We start from the raw sequence: 21,552 nt of genomic DNA, 5'->3' as shown, positions 1-21,552 counted from the left end.
AGGACATAAAGAAGCCTTCTTCCTGTATCAGTAATTAACATTCATTTGGGTTGAACTCTTTGGAGTCATGGATTAAATGCGTCTCAGATATCTAAAAATTCTAGAAAGCCAGGAATTCCTCTACTTCCTTTTGTTAAAAGGGTATGTTTATTCCTTTTAAAATAAAATCAAGGAATTGAAAATGATAAAATAATAGACTTATCTCAAAGAATTATTTTAAAATTACATGAATTAATTTGTGTAAAGTAACTACCATATAGTAGGCACTTATGTAAGTATGTGCTATTATTATTATTACCTAAGATAAGAGTTTTCTGGAAAAATTATAATTTCTGGAAAAATTACAATTGTACAGTGTTGCAGTTCCCAGTGTTCTCTTGATGCAGGATTCTGAAACATCTTGAGCACTAGATACTACTATAGGGAAGATTAATCAATACCCACAGATGCCTATGGTCGAGATAAGAAAGAAGAAATGGAGAACAGAGAAAAGAAAGTGGCAGGGTATTCTGGTTTCTGGCTCTGCATACAATGAGCTTGGATGTATCTACTTTATTCTAACAGCAAGTAAAAAACTGAACAGATAAAAAAAATCAACGACTCTTCCTGGATCTGTAAAAGAGGTGAGGACACAAGGCAAACCACAGCCCCCCAGACTGGAAAGACAGACAGGCAAATACAGCAAGGCACAGCTTACTGGAGTAGAGACTCACAAGCAGAATCTATCCTGGGAACCAGAACCAATGTAGGAAAATCTCCACTGTAACTGATCAATTGCTGGAGGCTCAGTGTAGACAAGTCTGAGAGTTAAAACTCTAGGGAGACCCTCTCATGGGGGAGCTGTTACACTCTGTGAGTTTTACCTCCAGGAACTTGACTAGGTTTCCACAGTAGATATCAGAGAAAAATCCTCTAGTGCTTCTAGCAAGAGGAGGGAAAAAGAAACATCTGGAAATATGCCAGCACGCCGTTTTTCTTAAGGCCTGCCCTTAGGAGAAACTACTAAAACAGAGCCTAACTCACTAGGCATATTCTCAGAGCCTAACTGTCCTAGGACAGGAGAAATACTCAGCTCCAGCCCACTCTAACCATACTCTCAGACCTAAGGAAGGGGTAAGAAAAAAACTGAAATGCTTGTTAAGTACACCACAGAGGCATAGGCTCACTAAAAGACTGAGATCTAAACATAGACCTATAAAATGCTTCGCCTCCTTTACACCTCTCCACCACTTAGTAAAGGCCTATTTACAGCAGTTCTTTTTACTCAGAACATCATGTCCAGCTTTCAAGAAAACAATTACAAGACAAACTAAAAGTCAAAACATACAATTTGAAAAAACAGAGCGAGCATCAGAAACAGACATGGCAAAGATAATAGAATTGTCAGACTGGGAGTTTAAAACAGCTGTGATTAATATGTAAAGGACTCTAATGAATAAAGTAGATAGCATGCAAGAACAAATGGGCAATGTAAGTAGAGAGATGGATACTGAGAAAGAAACAGAAAGAAACACTAGCAATCAAAAACACTGTAACAAATGAAGAATGCCTTTCCTGGGCTTATTAGTAGAAGGGGAATGGCTGAGGAAAGAATCTCTGAGCTTGAGGATGTCTCAGTAGGAACTTCTAAAACTGAAAAGCAAAGAGAACAAAGACTGAAAAAAAACAACCTCCACAACCAGAAGAGAATATCCAAGGAGTATGGGACAACTATAAAGGTGTAACGTACTTGTAAAGGGAATACAAGGAGAAGACAGAAGGGACAGAAGAAATATTGAAACAATAATAACTGAGCATTTTCCCTAAATTAATGTCAAACACCGAACTACAGATCCAGGAAGTTCAGAGAACACCAAGCAGAATAAATGCTAAAAAACAAACAAACAAACAAACAAAGAATGAACAACAACAACCAAAAAAAACTATACCTAGGCATATCATTTTCAAATTACAGAAAATCAAAGATAAAGTCCTGAAAGAAGCCAGAACATAGAAACACCTTACCTATAGAGGAAGAAAGATAAGAATTACATTTAACTTCTTAGAAACCATACAAGCAAGAAGACAGTAGAATGAAATATTTAAAGTGTTGAGAGAAAAAAAAAAAAATCAACCTAGAATTCTGCACCCTGCAAAACTATCCTTCAAAAGTGAAAGAGAAATAATGACTTACTCAAGACAAACAAAAACTGAAGAAATTTGTTGCTGGTCAACCTGACTTGCAAGAAATTTTAAAAGAAATTCTTTAGGTAGCAGGAAAACAATATAGGTCAGAAACTGAAATCTACATAAAGTAAGGAAGAACATTGAAGAGGAATAAGTGAAGGTAAAATAAAACCTTTTATTTTTCTTATTCATAACTAATCTAACAGAAAACAGTTTGTTTAAAATAATAATACCAGCAATGTGTTTAATTATGTGTGCTTATGTATATAGCATTCTTATATATGCTTATGTATAGTGAAATGAATGACAGAAATGATACATGGATGGGAGGGAGAAATTAGGATTATTTTGTTAGTATAATGTACTCACACAATCTGTGAAATGGCATAGTGTTATCTGAAAGTGGACTTAGATGCAAACTCTGTCTTTCTATATATACTGCAAACTCTAGGGCAACCATTAAAAAAGTTAAAAAAGAAGTATAACTGATATGCTAAAAAAACTGAGAAAATAGAATCATATAAAATGTTCAGTTAAAACCAACAAAGGCAGAACAAAATAGTGAAAGATAAAAACAAGAACAAAGAACAAGGGCAACAAATAGAAAACAGTAACAAATATGGTAGATATTAATCCAACTATATGAATAATCACTTTGAACGTCAATGGTCTAAAAGCACCAATTAAAAGACAGAGATTGATCAGTGGGGACCAAAAACCAAGACCCAACTATATGTTGTCTGTAAGAAGTCAACTTTAGATATGAAGACACATATAGATTAAAAGCAAGTAGATGGAGAAAAATATACCATGCTAACACTAACCAAAAGAAAGCAAGAATAGTTACATTAATTTCAGGCAAAGCAGACTTCAAAATAAGGAAAGTTATTAGAGATAAGGGAGGGCATTACATAATGATAAAGGTGTCAGTTCTCCAAGAAGTCATACCAATCCTTAATGTGTATGCACCTGACAACAGAGTGTCAAACTATGTGAAGCAAAACCTGATAGAATTACAAGGAAAACTAGATGAACCTGCTATCATTGTTGGAGACTTTAGCACCCTCTCTCCGAAATGGACAGATTCAGAAAGTAGAAAATCATTATGGACATAACTGAACTCAATACCACCATCAATCAGTTGGATATAATTGACATCTATGGACTACATCCAACAACAGCAGAATACACAGTCTTCTCAAGCTTGTATAGAACATTCACTAACATAGACCACATTCTGGGCCATAAAACATACCTTAACAAATTTTTAAAAAACATAGAGTATACCATGTTTGCTCTCAGACCACAATGGAATTACACTACAAATCAATAACAAAAAGGTAACTGGAAAATTCCGAAACAGGTGGATATTGAACAACATACTTTTAGATAATACATGGGTAAAAGTAGAAATCTCAAGAGAAACTGTAAAATACTTGGAACCAAATGAAGATAAAAACACAACGTAAAATTTGTCAGATGTAGCAAAAATGCTTAGAGGGAAATTTAGAGCACAGAATGCATATACTAGAAAAGAAGAAAGATCTAAAATCAAGAGTCAAAGTTTTCCCCTTAGGAAACTAGAAAAAGAAGAGCAAATTAAACCCAAGCTAAGCAGAAGAAAAGAAATAATAAGAATTAGAGCAGAAATCATGAACCTGAAAACAGGAAATCAATAGAGAAAATCAAAACTAAAAGCTGGTTCTTTGAAAAGATCAATAAAATCAATAAGGCTCTAGTCAGGCTAACTAAGAAATAAAGAGAGAGCATGCAAACTACTAATATCAGAAATAAAAGAAGGAGCATCACTACAGATCCCATGGACATTAAAAGGATAGTAAAGGAATACTATGAACAACTCTATGCTCCCCAAATTTGATAATCTAAATGAAATGAACTAATTCCTTGAAAGACACAATCTGCCAAAATTCACACAAAAAAAGAAATATACAATCTGAATAGGCCTATATCCATAAAAGAAATTTAATCAATAACTAATAATCTTCCCAAACAGAAAGCACCAGGCCCAGGTGGGTTCACTGGTGAAATTTTACCAAACATTTAAAAAAAGAAATTATACCAATTCCTTTCAATCTCTTTCAGAACATAGAAACAGAGGGACTACTTCCTAACTCATTTTGAAGCCAGCATTACCTGAATACCAACGAGACAAAGATATTACCAAAAAAGAAAGCTACAGATCAATATATCTCATGAACATAGATACAAAAATCCTAAACAAAGTATTAGCCAATTGAACTTAATGATGCATAAAAAGAATTATACACCATGACCAAGTGGGATTTATCTAAGATATGCAAGGCCGTTTCAACATTAGAAAATCTGTAAGTACACAACTGTTAGTGAGAACAAAATCTGTAAAGGACAAAAATAAAATCTAGACACTTAACAATGTAATATTCATAACATCTGGCATTTTTTCCATAACATAAAAAAACAAAAAGAAAAAAGCTGTGATCCATAATCAGGAGAAAAATCACCCAATAGAAATACACTCAAAAATGATAGAAATGAAAAAAAAAATGATAGAAATGATGGAATGAGCAAACAAGGGTTTAAATTAAAACAGACTTCATACATATGTGCAAGGATTTTAAAATGAGGAGAGATATACAAAATATAAAAAGGAACTAAAAGGAATTGCTAGAAATTAAAAATATCTGGAATAAAAAAATTCACTGGATAGTCTTAATAGCAGTTATGCACTGCAGAAGAAAAGATCCTTGAATTTGAAGGTACAATATAAAGTGTCCAAACCAAACCAGAGAGAAAGAAGGCAAAAAAATAAAAGAACAAGAACAAAATCAAAGAATACAGCTTCAGTGACATGTGGGATAATACCAAGAGGTCTAATAATAAGAATCCCAGAAAAAAAGTGGTGGTAGGGGGGACAAAAGATAAAATATCCCAAGAGAGAATGGCTGAAAAATTTACAGATATGATAAAAACTAAACATCATCAGATACAAAAGCTCAACAAACCCCAAGAAGAATAAATACAAAGGAAACCAAAACAAAGCACATCATAATAAAATTGCTGCAAAGTAGTGATAAAGAGAAAAATCTTAAAATGAACAACAAAAAGAAGACACATTATATAAAAGGAAACATACTTTAAAACCTATACTGATTTATCATCAGAAACAATGCAAGCCACAAAATAGAATAATGTCTTCAAAGTGCTGAGTGAAAAAGGAAAACGAAAGACAAAAAAAAAAATCTCTGAACCCAAAAGTCTATGTCTGATGAAGAATATTTCAGATATGAAGACAAAGCCCTTTTTTCATGCAAATAAAATAAATTGATGGCAGAAAATTTGTAGTACATGAAATGTTAAAGGAAGTATTGATACTTCAGGTAGAAAGAAAATGATATCCGTCAGAAACCTAGATCTATACAAGTAAAAGAAGAGTACCAGAAATAGTAGATAGATGGACAAATATGAAAGACTTTCTTCTCATTTTTAGCTTCTTTAAACTGTAACTGACTAAAACAAACAAACAAAAAACCAATAGATTGTGGGGTTTATAACATTAGTAGAAATTACACGACAACACTAGCATAAAGAACAGGAGAGAGTAAATAGAAATATACTTGTGTAAGGTTCTTAGATTAGATGTAAAAGTGGTATAATAGTAAAAAAGTAAACTGTGATGAGTTAAAGATACTCATGATAAGATGTAAACCTTGGAACAACTACTAAAATAAATAGAGTTATATCTAATAGGCCATTAGCAAAGATAAAATGTAATACTGAAAAATACTCAGTTAATCTAAAGAAGACCAAAATAAAGGTTAAAAGGAATAAAGATGGGACAAACAGAAAGCAAATAATATAGTCATGTAGTTCCAAGTGTTAGAATAGAGGATCCACAATTAGATATGCATTTGATCAATTGTTCATTTGATTTCTGACAAAAACACTGAAGTAATTCCACTGGGAAAGAACAGTGATTTCTAAAAAGGATGCTGGGAAAAATTGCATGTTTGTATGAAAAAGTATGAATTTCAACACTTACACCACACAAAAAAGCAACAACTTGAAATTAATCATAGAATTAAATATTAAAAACTAGAACTATAAAATTCCCAGAAGAAAACACAGGAGAAATCTTGGCACTCTTTAGATAAGCAAATAGTTCTTAGGACACAAAAAAGCACTACTATAAAGAAAACTGTTAAGTTGGACTCATCAAAATTGCAAGCTTCTCCCTATCAAAAGACCTTGTTAAGGGAATGAAAAAGTAAGCAATAGACTGTGGAGAAAAATTTTTTAATACATTATCTTGACAAATAACTTGTATGAAGAATATATAAAGGACTCTTTACAACTCAGTAAGACAAATAATCCAATTAATAAATGAAGAAAAGTTTTGAACAGATATTTTACAAAAGAATTGTTTTCAAATGACTGTTAAGAACATGAAGGGGTGTTGGATGTCATTAATCACCAAGGAATTGTAAATTAAAGTCACAGTGAGATAATAGCACATACTCCTTAGACTGAATAAAAGCAAAAAGACAATTCCAAGTGTTGGTGAGGTATAGAGCAACCCAAACTCTCTTACATTACTGGTGGGAATGTAAAAAGACAGGATTACTTTGAAAAACAGTTTAGTAGCTTCTTATAAAGTTTAATTCACAGTATGTGTTAAAGACATTGATTTCTTTTAAAAGAAAAAGGGAGTTAAGGAATAGTGTGACTGAAGTACAGTCAAAGTAACTTACGCTTTGATAGTTTCATTTGCCCAACTAAAGATTGCTGACCTACTCTGAGAGTACAGGCCTGAAATGGTTGCTACCAAATCTATTACTTATAGTGTATCGGCCTTTGAAATGCCCACATGAGGTCCCCAACTTAATTGTTTTTTGTATTTCTATCTTTTGTATTCTTTTTTTAAATGGATATTTCCACTTTTGTTTTCCCCCCTAGCTTATGTTCATTCTAAGGAGTTATGTGTTGGATTTCTAATTATTAAATCAAATTTTGTGTTTCATTACGGAATTCAAATGTTCACAAAGCAAATGTTTCAAAAAGTTTAGTCTAACAGAAAAAAATAAAGAGAAATAACATGGCCTGTGATCAGAAATTCTGTTTTTTTGTTCTGAATCTGCAATTTAATCAGTGGATAATCTTAGGCAAGTCTTAACATTTCTGACCCTGGTTTACTTAGCAATAAGATGAGGATACTGCCTACTTCATCCTCACCTTTATACCCTAAAATCATAAGACTGTGATATATTATGGATAAACTATACAGAAACCATAGACAGGAGGAAGAAAGGTGTTTCAGGAGGAAGAAAATACACCAGTTTTTAAATAATGTACTCCAGTCGATCTGGGTAATTATATTTACTGAAACACAGATCTGTTAGTGGTAAAATGCAAATATTGTGGGATTATGATGTGTCTCAGCTGTATTTCGTTTAAACCTGTCATATTTTCAAGTCAAACAGAAACCACCATAAAGGGCTTAATTTTGTTATGAATTAGTATATTTTATTATCTTAATAGCATTTTTAAGATACCTGTGATTGGTAACAGAAGAAAAGGAAAACTTTTGCAAAGACTTAAATAGGAGAGAAAACACAAAGGCACTGTCCCTCACAACCACTGCAAGGTCTTAGGTTCCAGAGAATATATAATGTTGATGGAGAAACAACTTGTACAAAGGCCAGGGATGTTTCACCAGTTTGAAGTTCTGCCCCTTTGAGCCCCTCGACAAAATTCGGGCTCTATGAATATGTGTACTACTTGTTCCTGTTCCAGGAGAGTTGTCTGACCATGGGGAGGCGGGTTTGTTCAATGTGTAGATGGGAGAGAAGACTAATTAGAAGCAAGTAGCAGTTTTGCTTTCTCAGGCCACCACCTGAAACCCATTGATCTCTTCTAAGTCATTTTCAGTACAGTTTTGTGCTGAGTGACAGATGGTTCAAGAACTCAAGAACTGAAAGATAAATAATGGTTGAAGCATGTGGGTCACCAATTCTTTATAATCTTGTGAGAGAATTCGGCTCTTACCCTGGCCAGAAACAACTAAAACCAGCAGGGGGTGGAGGGGGCTTTCAAGGTTGTTTTTCTTTCAGTTCAATAAAGTCTACATCAGAAATAATGCAGTCTTTTAAACTTAGAAGACTGACCATTTTGAGGGTTAAAAGGAAACAGTGAGAGAATACATGAAAACTAGAAAATAAGACTTTAAAAGGAGATAATTATTACAGAGTCTTTAAGTGATAGATTCAGGTTTTGAAATCATTACATAAAGTTATCTATTGCTACTTTGCAGGGATAATGACCAAGAGAAGATGTAACATAATGACTTAAAAATAGTTTAAAAGGTATTCATGTCTGGAGGATAGTTAAAAAGTACAGGAAGAAGGAAACCATGATATGAGCCAGTTAGATTTTTTATATGGATTCTAGTAAATATTTTAAGGAAAGGTTGGTCGGTTCCAAAAAAGTGTATAAGAAAGCATATAGGTTGAAAGCCAAATGTAAATGATTTAAATAGTTAATGGACTAACAGAATAACCACTAAGTCCTCATCCTTCATTTTCCCAAGACATTAAGTATAGAGATTTAAAGGCAGAATATTAAGGATAAAACAATGTGAGAGGGCTTCCCCGGTGGCGCAGTGGTTGAGAATCCGCCTGCCAATGCAGGGGATACGGGTTCGATCCCTGGTCCAGGAAGATCCCACATGCCGCGGAGCAACTAAGCTCGTGTGCCACAACTACTGAGCCTGTGCTCTAGAGCCCGTGAGCCACAACTACTGAGCCCACATGCCGCAACTACTGAAGCCCGCACGCCTAGAGCCGGTGCTCCGCAACAAGAGAAGCCACTGCAATGAGAAGCCCGCGCACTGCAACGGAGAGTAGCCTCCGCTCGCAGCAACTAGAGAAAGCCCACGCGCAGCAACGAAGACCCAACACAGCCAAAAATAAATTAATTAATTAAATAAATTTAAAAAAATTTTTTTTAAAAAACAATGTGAGAATGTTTACACCTGGTCCTGAAGGTGGGGTAACCCATGAACACTTCCTATTCGGATATGCAACCGGTTCTGTCTTTAATATCCACTCCAGCTGCGGGCAAAAGAACAATACGGCTGGGGAAAACACATACTGTACCCAGAACAATGATAGGACATAATTGCCTTGTAGAGAGAGATGCACTATGATCATAATAATAAATGCCTTTTACATTTGAAGAAAATTGGCCAGCAGTTTTGTACATCAGTTTGTTTATTAATAAAAGCACCCAAGAATCACAAAGTATTTTTCACATCTTACTAATTTCTTATATGCTCAATAGCAAAACATAATCTGTGGTAAATATTAAATTTTTATGAGACAACACTACCTAATAATAAAAAAAGAAACCTGCATTACATAATTTCCCCCCTCAACTTTCCCCTCACCCTTGTCCCAAGTATATTAAATTTTGACAGGAACTAATGGTTAATGATTCCCAAAAGAAGACTTTATACTGAAAAAATGTAAGATAATCCTTTACAAATAACAGATTCAGCAAAACTGACATTAATAAAAATTTTAAAACATCTTTAAAGATATATTTAAGTATCTATAAAACACTTCTTGTACAAATAGAAAATTTCTCATACCTGGAATGTTATATAAAAAGTCCCATAAATGTTCTTCTTCCATGTAACTCACAAAAACATTTCCAAATGTTTGTGGAGAAAAATTGCAGTGGTACAATACTTTAAAGATAGCTTCTATCAAGCTGGATCCTTGGTTCACATTACTTTCTGTATCAGAACCCTGTTCTTGAAAGGTGCGTTCTTAAAAGGAATAAAAATGGTTTAGTAAGGTAGATATCAATGAATATGATTACATTCTCATCACTTACTCTAGCATAATATTGTAAACATGTATTTGATTAATATTTACATAATAAGAGAAATGCCACAGTCTTTCAGGTCAATGGTTCATCAAACTCAATATAATTTCTGAGATAATCCTGGATATTTGTGGGGGAAAAAGTTGGAGAAGGACAACATGACATCACTTCAAAGGGCAGTGCTAGTTTCCCTTTATGTCAGAATTCTTTTTCCTCTTAAAGAAACTTTTTTGATTTCTTTTCTCATTTAAAAGTAACACGCATTCATTCTAGAAACTGTAAAAAATTCAGACTAAGAAACTAAGAAAACTAAAATTGTACCAAATCCTACCAATCAGTGATAGCTACTATATTTGGTGCAGTATTTCATTCATATTATATACAAATATACACAAATATATATATTTTTATATGTATATGTAAGTATATGTATGTATAACTTGAACACCAAATAGAGTTATTCTATATGCACCCTCTTGTTATTGAAAATCTACTTAAAACTAGATGAATCTTTGTATCTCTGTTTGGGATGTGTGTTCTGAACATTATTATACCCTTTATTCAGAACATAAATTTCATAGGAAATTCACATTTATAGTGTTCTCAGTATTATGATATCAATTCTACAAATAAATGTATGTGTTTCTCAGACACATAGATCCTGCCATTTCAGAATGAAGAGGTTTATCAGCTGGTTTCTCAACAAAACCAAATAGGAATTCTCACAAAGACAGAGCCATTTTAATCACTCTTTTCCGTCCTCCTCTGGCTCCATTATGACTTCTTCAAAGATCAGTTCCTATACTGTTGCATCTACAGGTAGGACTGAAAAGGTGAACTAATTTCGATTTTGTCTAGATAATTAGCATGATATGTCCAGTATCATAATATGTAAAAATATTGATTGAATTAAAGATAATGACTCTCATAAAGTTTCTTATATTTTAAATATATTGAAAAAATATAACCTAGATCATTTTGGAATGAGTACATTTCCTTTTCTTGCTAATTTGGAAGCTCATCGCTTCTATGGTTCTTCTTGATAATTTTATTTCTGTGATTTGATTTTCATGATCTAGAGAGCCTTCTGCAGGATTTTTGCTGAACTATTGGTAAAGTGATGTTCTCTTTGTACTGGGGTTGCTAAGCTGGTAGAAAGTAGGCTGGAAGCTACTGATGTCCATTGTGGGGAGAACTCCATTGAGAAGGAAGTCGATAAGGTAAGTAGAACCAAGAGATGGAGAGAACAGTCCTGATGGGATGACACTGTGTGAGAACCTGGATCCAGTAATGCCTGTATACTTATGTTAGCTGAGCTGATAAATTTCCCTTTTTGGTTAAACCAGGTTAATTTGGGTTTCTGTCACTTGCAATCTAAAGGGTCCTAAGTTTTCATCAAGCACAAAAGGTTAAATGACAAAGAGTCCTAGTCCAGGCATTCATAATTTCATCTTTTTTATCCAAATAGTCTCCTCAGTCCTCTCTGCGTTTCCCTCCCTCTAATTCAGCTTACATTCAACTATCAGTTATCCTTCATGTCATCGCCCCATGTTTAAACCTTCCCCTGCTCCTACACTTTGTTAGAAATTCCTGAACCTGAAAATCAAGAGTTTCCACAATCTTTTCCCAAATTATGTTTCAATCCGCAGTCATCTGCTCCTCCCAAACTGGTGTACTTGCTTTCCTTGCACATGTTCCCTCCTATCGCCTTTTGTTTGTCTCAACCACTTCACTAGTCTAGAATGTTCTGCTCCAATAAAATTCCCAAGATTTAATCAGTCAATTACTATGTCAGCAGTCATATTAGATGCTAAGGCCTACACCTTCCAGGGATTCACTGCCTCTGTGTGTGTGTGTGTGTGTGTGTGTGTGTGTGTGTGTGTGTTTGGGGGGTGGGGTGGGAATGACAGACATGTAAACAATCATTACAGCAATGTAAAGATAAGTAGGGTTACAGTACATCCTGGTTTGCCTCAGGCAGTCCTGGTTTATGTCTGTTGTTCTGGTGTAATTAGTAGCAGCATCCTCTTTCACTCTTAAACTGGGTCCCAGTTTAAATGACGAATTATTCGATCACCTTAAGTCTAAGTGCCTTAAGTATAAGGTACTATGAAAATATAGAGGATGATGTTTTAAATTTGGGAATAGGAACACAGAGAAGACATCTTCTCTCTGACAGAAGACCATGTCTCAGCGAAGTCTTTAAGGAGGAGTAGAAATTTACTGGCACGACAAGGTTGAGGTGGGAAAGGTGCTTTCCAGGAAGACAGAAGAGTTGATACAATGGTGAGAAGACAGGTTGCTGCTGGTAGGGTGGCATGGCTGAAGTGTGAATGGTATGCAGGAGGGAGAGATAAAGCTAGACAATCAACACAGCCTGAATAATCTAAGGCCCCATGAATCACGCACTGACAATACAGATGGAGAAAGGGGGATGGTATGAGGAATATTATAATAAAAATAATGAGTTTTATTAGCATTAACATTGTTGTTATTACCATATAAATGTGTCAAAATACTTCAATGTATATTTTTTATTTCTATTTTCCCTTGCTTCGAAAAAAGTAGTCTGTTTACCTGCCTCAGGGATTTTTGCTATTTGAAAAGCAACAAATAGACTGAAGTCAGTTGCCCACCCAGACTTAAAAAAAAAAAAAAAAAAAAAAAGCTAAATCCATTGAATAGTTATTAGTTTGAACTAAATGAAATAGCCATTTTTTAAGGCCAAAAAATACTGGTACTATATATTGGTACCAATATTGGTACTATGATACCAAAGTGGAATCATATGTGTCTGGCAGGTGGACAGAGGCAAGGGTCATGAGGGCTCAGAGAGAGGAGACCTCTGGGACTGGAGAGAGACATCTGTGGGTTGCAAGGGCTTTGCTGGAAGGCAGAGCTCAGGGAGGCTTGTCTGGGTGAGGCACAGTCTCAAAGGTTACAAGCCACGCCTGGCTGCTGTGCTTGGCAGGAGCGTTTGGACAGGGATAAGGGTATTTCTACAGTAACTAGGGTGACCAGATAACTGATGATCAAAACAGTCTCACAGGGACTTCTGCAGGACCCCGGGGTAAGGGTGGGAGCTCTAAGAATAGCTACAGTTAAATGTCCTACCAGCCAGGCAGGAGACGCTCAGAATCCTCTTAAAATTGATTTGAATACAGTAAGCGACTAGATATTCCTTGTATATCTGAGTTCATGAATTGAGATTTATACCAACTCTGTAAAAACAAAGTTACTACCCACAAATTACACTATGCTGAACATCACATGAGCTGCATTAAGTGTAATTTCATCCTCCTAACACTCTACAGAATGGGTGCCGGTTATCCCAGCTTTACAGATGAATAAGTGAAATTGAGAAAAATTAAGTAACTTGCCCCAAGATCACAGAGGCAGTAAGAATTTGCCTGTGCTGTTTGCATTAAACTATAATCTCAAATTTCTCAAAGGCGGCTTTGACGTTTTATTGTTAATAACCTCTGAATGCAAAGTACTCAGTCTAAACCAGGTATTTGGTATGTGGTAATTGATTGTCTTCATACAAAATACCTCAATTTCATGTAGCTTTCTACAATTTCACATATATGACCTCATTACCTCTCTAGTACTGTTTCCTTAGTGGACTTTCTATGAATGTGCATCTTGTCTTTAGGTATCTTCCCACAGCACCTGGAACACTGCTACACGCTTAACTAATGTTCGAATACTAAAGAAGGAAGGAAGGGAGGAAGGGAGATCTCTTGAGTAGTTTTGTTGGGTTTTGGTCCATCTAGTAATTGGTTTTTTTTTTTTGGAATGACATTTACCTTCTAGTCATAATATTCAAATGTCATTTTCCCCTGCAAACCTCATCCTCCTCATATCCACTGCTTCCTTTCTTTTCACCTACTCCTTGAAAACTCTCTTCTCTCTTGACTTCCTTATAGCCATGCTTTCTTGGTTTCAGGGGGCCTTGTGGGCTGTCTTTTCTATAGCTCTCTCTCTTCTATCATCTAGAACTGGGGTTGGCAAATGAAGAAACTAAATCTTAAAGAGGCTTACCCTTAATGAATAAAGGAGAAAAAAAGCATTTAATGAATAAAGAAGAAAAAAAGCATTTTATGAATAACCGAGAAAATAGCTACATTCAATAAAGATTAATAACTGAGCAATTGATTCTAGTTCCTTGAAAACCGATCATCAGTACATGGCATACACAGGCAATTCTGTATGTTGAAAAATTATTTTGTGTTATTTACATATTAGTAAACATAGATAGGCAAACCTCTTTGAAACAGTTCTGGCTGTACGGACCTGTATCTACTAGGATTCTTCCTCATGCTTTTTAGAAGGCAAGATTTTCCAAAGTGTGTTTCGTGGGATGTTAACGGGTAGCACATATGTCCTGGAAGTGCTGGCTCCAACAATAGTAAACACTTTTGTTTTCTGCAGGATTTTTCACAGCCTTTATTCATGAGCTCTGTGACTCTCTACGAAGGTATTTTAGTATACACATAGTGTTTCTAAGTATTTTTGACCATGAAACCCTTTTCTAGTATTGTGTCTAGCAAGACTACTATTCAATAAAACTGAATCTAGGAATCAGGTTTGCAAAGAGTCTCTTACATTACCTTTAAGCCCTTTGGATTTGCAAATCAAAGTGAGCAGTTCAAATGGAAAAGGTACAAGGTAGAAGCACAAAGGGCTATTCTGCATAAGAAGACTGTCAACTGGAAAAGAAATTACTAACCAGGTCACCAAAGTTGGATTTAATTTTAATTCAAAAGCATCATTTGTGGAGCAAGAGGAATTTTGCTTTAGCAGTAGGCACTGGCAAGACTAACAAAGCATGGACAAAATAGGTCTTTAAAACTTTGACTCTTACCCCACAGATTTATATCAAGTTATAACTGATTAAGAAACATAATGTGATTATATGGCTGGAAGGCACCTCACAGGGAAGTCAGTAAATATTTGGTCAATAAATGAATAAATCTTTGCTGATTGAATAAATAAAAACGTCTTCCAGCATCTGTGACAATGGTGACCTAGCTTGCTTTTGAATACTTTCAGAGGTGGGATACCCACCACCATTCAAGGCAGCCGTCCCTCTGCTGGACAGCTCAAGTTACCAAACTGTTTTGCATTCTAAAAATATAGAGAGAGCACTTATGTGAAAGGACTACAGAAATCTGGGCAAGTCTCTTTAGTGAATAGAGAAAAGAAGAGCACTTCCTCAGTTATCATTATGGATGACAATTCAGGGTTTTTGACTGACAGACTGACAGCCAAAATCCATTTCCTTTTAACTTATTCCCAAGCATGTCCACGTGTTGAACTGGACAGCCTATTATTTTTTTCTTTTTTAAGTGAAGACTTAACATATTTGAAGATCGCTATCCTGCCTCCTCTAGTTCTTTTCTTCTCCAAGTTAGACATGCCCAGTTTATTTAAGCAAGGCATGGCCTGGTTTTTACTTAACATCTTAGCACTTTTCACTCTTCAGTGGGCACTCTCCATTGAAGCAGCCTGTGCCAAAAAAAGACCACTAAGCATAAGTGCACTATTGGTCCAAATTCTGCAACTGTCAGCCCTAGGAGTGAGAGGCAAGTTTTGAGCTCCATCTGTGCTCCTGAATAAGCACAAAGTCCACAGAATGTGAAACTGAGTTAAAGCTATTTCAAAGAGAAATTCCTTCTGTAAGGCAGACACCAAGCCTATCTGTCCAGCAGGAATGGTCCCTCTAACTTCTTAAGTTAAAGAGAATGGGCTGTTTAACTTCTCTCCCATGGTCTCTGAAAAAAGCACCATGCTAGGTCTATGTGCAGGTCCTCATGCCAAATGACCACCTTGCAGAGAAGTGATAAAGCCACTGTGGGCACTTGGGTGCTGCACAATATTCTAGAACAAGGGTTGGCAACTATAGCCCAGGAGACATGTCCAGCCTGATGCCTGTTTCAGTAAGGTCCACAGCTAAGAATGGTTTTTACATTTTCAAATCGCTGAAACACATCAAAAGTAGAATATGATTTGTGACAAACAAAAATTATGTGAAATTCAAATTTCAGTGTCCATAAATAAAGTTCCATTGGAATACTGGTGATGGGGTTCAGGAATGCTACCCCAAAATATGGCACCTTGGCATATTTAATATTTTAAGCTGAAGGAGCTTGAGAAAAGAGCAGAAACAGGAAAGTCGCTCTGAAATTCCCCCTGCCCTTCTCCCCTGAAACAGGTCATGAAACCCTCACATCAGAGGTGCCCGCCCTGTACCAGGAGGAAAGGTGCATCCTTATCTCTGAAGTCAAAACGATGCTGAGAAGAATCCTAGCAAATAAGCCTTGCTAAGTTTCCCCCAATTTGTTACACTTAACCTCATACTCCTTGACCTATCATATTTCTCCACAACTGTCCATTCTTCATTAAACCTAGCATAAAGATATTTTCTGTTTCTTTGGATCTTCATTTCCTTATGAAGTCTCTTGTGTCATGTAGAACTTATATTAAATAAATTTGTATGTTTTTATCCTGTTACTCTATCTTTGTCAGTTTAATTTTCAAACCCAGCCAGTGACCGTAAGAAAGCTGAGGAAAACTTTTTCCTCCCCTGCACAGCCATGTGATTTGCTTATGTATCGTCGGTACCTGCTATAATGGTAGAGGTTGGTAGTTGTGATAGACACTGTGTGGCCTACAAAGCCCTCTATCTATAGTCCATCTGGCCCTCTACAGAAAATGTTTGCTGACTTCTATTCTAGAATACTGGAAGAAAGCATACATATATTCCAAACATCTAATACTACCTAAGGACATCTTCCGTCTATTCCCAAATAACTCACAAGCAAAAGAAGGTGTTAGCTCTTCAAGCAGCATTTCTTCATCACCCAATCCATCACTCTCTTATCAGTCACTCTGTTTTAGAAAAGTACCTCATGGTACTTATTAGCAACTGAACTTATCTAATTTTTATATATATTTTTAACTTTATAAGGTCTGTCCTCCCCATGTTTCCCCAGCAATGAATCCCCCAGAATATGAAGGCAATATGGCGTCATGTTTACCACTATATCTCCAGCTGAGAACAGTGTCTTGTACCTAGCTGATGCCCATTAAATATTAGTTGAATAGAGAATGTGTTTATAAAATCGTCACCCAACATTTTTAGAAATTAATTCAGAAGGATATTATTTCTTATTTCTAGGAATAAATGTCTCCACAAAGTCTCATGTTTTCATTTTAGAATTTATTTAAAAACAATAGATATACTTTCATGAAATAATAGCTCTTCATTCTTCTAACAAGGACCACTTAAACACCAAGTATGCAATTTGCTCAATTTCTCTGTATCTAAGTTTCCTCATTTGCAAAAGTCCTAATGATCCAAGGGTCAGAAATGAAATAATATGTTAAATCACTTTGAGTTGTTGGGGAAAAGATGCTACATAAATTCATGATAATAGTTATCACTCGTAATATAATGCCAAATCATTTGCATGCTAACACTAGAAGCACATGAACTACTGAAGAAGAAACATGTTCCTATAGATATATTAGACATTTTCTAGGTGCCAGGAAGAGATAGAATATAAAAATTTCAGCTACTGTCAAGCCAAATTAGATCTGATTCTGTGTAGGTGAAGCATCATAGCAAAATTCATATTACTAATCTCTCAAGCTATATACAAAGGTTCTCAAGAAGTGCTATAATATATAAAACTTGGGAATATTTATTTGGTCCAGTTCTCATCTTCACACACATCAGAGCTGCTAAGGCAACATCTTTTCAGGCCAAAGATGTCAAAGGGGAAACCCACCTCCTGGAGACAAATTTATGCTTGGATGGAGGGGAGAGTTACTGAGAAGCTGAGGGAGAGACCACTGCATGGAAAGCACAGGAGGAGTGATGAGAGAAGAAAAATATATCAAGCATATTTTTCCAGACAGTGTAAAAGAAGAAAAGAATCTAATAGAAATTAAGTATCTACTAGGTTTCAAAAAATGGTGCTTTATGTTTATTTACTTTTTTTAATTAGTTTTTTTTTAAATTTATTTATTTGGTTGTGCTGGGTCTTAGTTGTGGCACGTGGGCTCCTTAGTTGCAGCAGGTGGGCTCCTTAGTTGCAGCATGTGAACTCTTAGTTGTGGCATGCGTGTGGGATCTAGTTCAGGTATTGAACACGGGCCCTCTGCATTGGGAGCGTGAAGTCTTATCCACTGCGCCACCAGGGCAGTCCCTATTTACTTTTTTAAACCTCAAAATAAACACGTAAGGTCATTATTAGTACCCTAATTTAGAAATGGGGAGACTGAAGTTTAGACAGATCACAACACTAATGAGTGAAGTAGAATTTTTTCCTGGAAATTTCATTCATTCACAAATACTTTTTATGCACCTTCTATGTGATCAGTACCAGTCTCAAGTGTCGAGAACCAAGCCAAGTACTGGGGAACAATGATGAGCTGTCCCTGCCCTTCTAGAGCTTGCAATGGCTGACACAGGGATTAAATACTCAATTATGTCATTTAACCTTTCACTTAAAATTGTGACGAGTGTTACGAAAGGAATTATGGTGGGACGTTATGGGATGATCAAAGATGACTTCCTAGGAAGTAATACTGAAGCTAAAAGATGATTATCAGTTGCCAGGAAAATGAAAAGGAAGAAGATTCTAGGCTCAAAAAAATAACATTTCAAGGGTTCTGTAACAGGAAAGAACGTGGAATTTGGGCCAATTAATTGAAAGGTCACTGGTGTTGGAGCATCTGCCTCTTTTCTCAAGATACTTCTACAGGGACATTGCTATTATAAATATACAAATCTAAGATGCACAACCTAGACCAGAATATGCATGTTAAGCTTGCATGGACCCGATGCTGGACAAGTCAGCCATTGCCAGAGCACAATGGACATTGCTTGTGTCTTAAGGATTAGGGTCTGTACTCTATAAGTAGTGGGCAGCCACTAAAGGTTTTTAGCAGGGGAGTGACATAATCAGTTCTGTATTTGAATAAGACCAAGCTTTCTGACTTCTGTGAACGTTCTGACAAAATGGATTATAAATAATCTTAAGTAAATTGTGTCTCTTTAGGGCTTCCCTGGTGGCGCAGTGGTTGAGAGTCCGCCTGTCGATGCAGGGGACACGGGTTTGTGCCCCGGTCCGGGAAGATCTCGCATGCCGCGGAGCGGCTGGACCAGTGAGCCATGGCCGCTGAGCCTGCGCGTCCGGAGCCTGTGCTCCGCAACAGGAGAGGCCACAACAGTGAGAGGCCCGCGTACCGGAGGGGGGGGGAAATTATGTCTCTTTAAAAGCATAATACATTGGAAAGACAAATCACATACCCCAATTTTTTGCCATCTATAGTAACAGATACCTTGTTCGATGGCCTTGTTACTCAAAAGGTGGTCCAGGGGATAGCAGCATCAGGAGCAGCATTCCCTGGGAGCTTGTTAGAAATGCAGAATCTCAGGTCCCACCCAAGACCTACTGAATCAGAATCTGCAGTTTTAACCAGCTCCCCAGATAATGTTTTTGCACTGTAAAGTCCAGAAGCCTTGCTTTACATAATCATACCCTACAACCACCCTACCCTCATGGAGACACAGCACAGACCCTAGATGATAACTGTTTCTGGGACTGTAATAATTCTATGGAGACCACTGATATTCTAGGCTAGTCTGTCATCATTCGCGGATAGGATCCTTGGCTGGAAAGACTAAGGCAAGAACACACAAATATGATTCTACTGTTCTCGGTAAGAACAGGGTACAAATCCAGCAAAGAAAAAAATACTGAACAAGTAAGAATACAGATGTTGTCACTAGTGAAAGCAGCCAAAGACATTGAAGTTAGGTGCACTAAGGGTACCAAGAGGGAGCATATTTTTACTTTTGGTCACTTCCTTCAAGACAGTCATGAAGCAGCACTTTGGTCATAAATACTTATAAAATGAAACTCACACACACATAATGTACAATAAAACACCAAGCTTCTGCCACAATATTCCTCATTACCCAAAAGATCAAGAAAACATTAACCATAAAGTCAGAGAATTTGAATTGATTAATTCATTTTAAGTCAACCAAGCCTTTGTAGTGGTGGCAGCCATTTATTTAGAATTTTCTGTAGGTCAGTTTCTTGACTATCTTTTGGCACTTTGTTACAAGGTTGAAAAGTACAGATTGTACTAGCAAAATTATCCACGATAGAGGTTCCTGATAGTTCTCATAAATTGTGCAACCCTGCAATTTTGTAAACTTTCTGTGGCTCTGCCAGGATGCCGTACAAGTGTGGTAGGTGAAAGCACAGTCCCTGCACACCGGCTGTCTGAATCAAATCCTGCTTTGCTGATTATTAGCTGTTGACTTGGACAAACGACTTGATTTCTCTGTGTCTCACTTTCCTCATCTGTCAAAAGGAGATGATAATTGTACCTACCACACAGTTTGTTTTGAGGATTCAGTGAGTGAACACATTTAAAGACTTAGAAGCCATGTCTAGAACATGTGAAATATTATGTGTTTGCTAGTTGGTTGTGGTTGTTATGTTATTACTGAATATCACCAGAAGCCAAGAAGTTTCACTGAGAATCATTCTTGAGGCAATGGGCAAAGGAAAGAAAGTTAGTTACACTTCATTCAAATGTCACTAGCAGGAAAAGGCTACCTGCTAACAATTGGGAAATTGCCAAATATTTGTTCTTTTGATGCCACAAGTAAGAAACTGGTTAAGGCCATGTGGCCTCAGTGAGGTAATGTCAAAACAATTGCCCTGGGTTTTTAACGTCACTAATCCAAAATAGTGTTTTACAAATTTAAAATCTTCTATAAACATTTGTACTTGAGAGGTTTTTTTTCCTTCAAATTTAGGATGGCCCATCTTAAAAATAAAACCAACAAACATTACCTTCTCATGCCCATTGAACTTTATCCAAGCTTCCTAGAAGCTTGCAGCCTATGACATTTTTATTATTAATGAATAAATTAAAATTTTACTATTCATTCATTTACTAAATTTTACTATTTTCTGACCTTCAGTGAAGTTGCATCTCATATTACAAGAAAGTTATTTCCATATAGGCTCAGCTGATTCTTTTTAAAATAAATAGAAATTCTGATAAATCATTTTCATAGAGCAAGACCAAAAGCTACAGATATAAAAGAGATAAACCTCATATATTTTAATCTTTATAATATATGGTTGTCTATCAAAAATTCTCTACCTAACAGAATTTAATAATTGCTTATTGGATGAAGAGGACCTTGTTTTAAAATATGTACAATAAAAATATGTATTTAGGGACTTCCCTGGTTGTCCAGTGGCTAAGACTCTGCTCCCAATGCAGGGGGCCTGGGTTCGATCCCTGGTCAAGGAACTAGATCCCGCATGCATGCCGCAACTAAAGAGCCCACACGCCGCAACTAAGAGCCTGCATGCTGCAATGAAGATCCTACATGCGGCAACGAAGATCCCATGTGCCACAAATAAGACCCAATGCAGCCAAATAAATAAATAAATAAAA

General features: G+C 36.2%; 1 protein-coding gene across 11 annotated transcripts in view; it reads right to left on the bottom strand.

Annotated features, from left to right (window-relative positions):
* The window catches only part of KIAA0825 (KIAA0825 ortholog), a 402,948-nt gene that overhangs the window by 220,097 nt on the left and 161,299 nt on the right, over positions 1-21,552 (bottom strand). For all 11 annotated transcript variants that reach the window (XM_033401054.2, XM_049708409.1, XM_049708413.1 and 8 more), the window contains one exon: positions 9,812-9,991. In XM_033401054.2, the coding sequence (XP_033256945.1) occupies positions 9,812-9,991 (180 nt within the window). The remainder of the gene's footprint in view (positions 1-9,811; positions 9,992-21,552) is intronic.

Source organism: Orcinus orca, chromosome 3 (assembly GCF_937001465.1).
Source record: "Orcinus orca chromosome 3, mOrcOrc1.1, whole genome shotgun sequence".
In the NCBI taxonomy this organism is placed as follows: Eukaryota; Metazoa; Chordata; class Mammalia; order Artiodactyla; family Delphinidae; genus Orcinus; species Orcinus orca.
The sequence above is the reverse complement of the archived record's forward strand: the minus strand, read 5'-3'. Positions and strand labels throughout refer to the sequence as shown.